General features: G+C 38.2%; 1 protein-coding gene across 1 annotated transcript; it reads left to right on the top strand.

Moving 5' to 3' along the window:
- The first annotated feature begins 381 nt into the window (after positions 1-381).
- Positions 382-1,467, top strand: LOC119996944. Its single transcript, XM_038843723.1, has 2 exons — positions 382-811; positions 1,394-1,467. Exons 1-2 carry the CDS (start codon positions 382-384, stop codon positions 1,465-1,467), a joined length of 504 nt encoding a protein of 167 aa, XP_038699651.1.
- Positions 1,468-1,725: the final 258 nt, after the last annotated feature.

Here is a 1,725-nt window from a genome sequence, read left to right as displayed (position 1 = left end):
CCCTTAACAAATATTCAGGTCATTGAACCTTTTGATGTATGGGGAATTGACTTTTTGGGTCCATTTCCTAACTCTTTTGGATTTGAATATATTCTAGTTGGTGTTGATTATGTGTCCAAATGGGTTGAGCTTGTCCCCTCAAGAACTAATGATCATCGAGTGGTTGTGAAGTTTTTGCAGGACAATATTTTCTCTCGTTTTGGGATGCCACGAGCCATTATTAGCGTTATTAGCGACGGTGGAAGTCACTTTAATAATTATGCATGTTCCGCTTTGATGAAGAAATATGGGACAACTCACCATGTGGGCACCCCATATCATCCTCAGACGAGTGGGCAAGTGGAGATAAGCAATAGAGAAATCAAGACCATTATCGAGAAAATGGTCAATCCAAACAGAAAAGATTGGTCTCTATGCTTGAATGATGCATTGTGGGCATACAAAACTGCTTACAAAACACCCATCGGGATGTCTCCATTCCTGTTGGTTTATGGGAAAGAATGTCACCTGGCAGTCGAGTTAGAGCATCGTGCTTATTGGGCTTTTAAAAAGCTCAATTTTGACATGAAGGCAGCTGAAGATAGGCGTCGCTTGCAACTAAACAAGCTTGAAGAATTATGGCATGAAGCCTATGAGAATGCAAAGTTATATAAAGAGCGGGCTAAAAGGTACCACGATAAGAAGCTTGTGAGGAAGAATTTTTCTGTTGGGCAGAAGGTGCTAGTGTACAATTCTCGTTTGAAACTTTTTTCGGGAAAGCTCAAATCAAAGTGGCATGGCCCGTATGTGATACAAGTTGTGTTCCCTCATGGTGCATTAGACTTAAAACATCAAGAATCTGATCAAACATTCAAGGTTAATGGCCATCGAGTGAAGCCTTATTGGGAGAATGTACAAGTTACCGTGGATGAAGTGGTATATCTCCACTCTATTGATCTTTGATAGAGTCCAAGACTATGTCCGACTGATGACAATAAATTTAGCATTTCATGGGAGGTAACCCATGTGGAAGAGGAGTCAAATTTTGACACTTTGAATCAGCTAAGTCTCTTTTCCTTTTCTTTCATTTAATTTTGGTTTTTTTTTTAATTTTCGTCATAGCAAAGTTTCTTTTTGTTTTCTTTTGAAACATTGAGGACAATGTCAATTTCAAGTTTGGGGGAGAGGGAATTTGCTTTTGCAGAAAATTTTTGAAATTGTTTTGAATTTTAGAAGAGAATTGGCATACTTGTGCTTAATTGTTATGAAGTGCTTTTGAGGCTGATGGTGTGATTATTTGCATGATCTTTTGCAATGAATGTCTGCTTAGTTTACATATTATTTGCAACACCAATTAGCTTGTGAGGAGCCTTCAGAAAATTTTGTATGCTATGAATTTCATGATTGTGTATAGCTAGAACCTGCATTAGACCATCTGAAGTAAATGCTATCTTTTTATTCCTTGAAAGTGATGAAGGCATTCCTTGAAAAATTTGGCCCACCTCGAACCTTGCCTCTATTCCCATTCCTTTGAATGACTACTTTGTTCTTGTGATGAACCTTCCCATCTTTGTGATGTGTTATGCATGTTTCATAAGTCATAAAAGTAGAATTCCATCATGAGACTATTGTTTGAGGTGTTTGGAAGGTGGTTGATAAGGTGAGGAGGAGTTGAAGTGTGGTGTTTGAAGGAAGGCAAGTCTGAATAAGGGAAGAAGTGTATAATAGAGTTCTGGGAAATTTGCA

Source organism: Tripterygium wilfordii, chromosome 4 (genome assembly GCF_013401445.1).
Source record: "Tripterygium wilfordii isolate XIE 37 chromosome 4, ASM1340144v1, whole genome shotgun sequence".
Classification (NCBI taxonomy): Eukaryota; Viridiplantae; Streptophyta; class Magnoliopsida; order Celastrales; family Celastraceae; genus Tripterygium; species Tripterygium wilfordii.
Note: the sequence above shows the minus strand (reverse complement) of the source record. Positions and strands in the feature narration are given on the sequence as shown.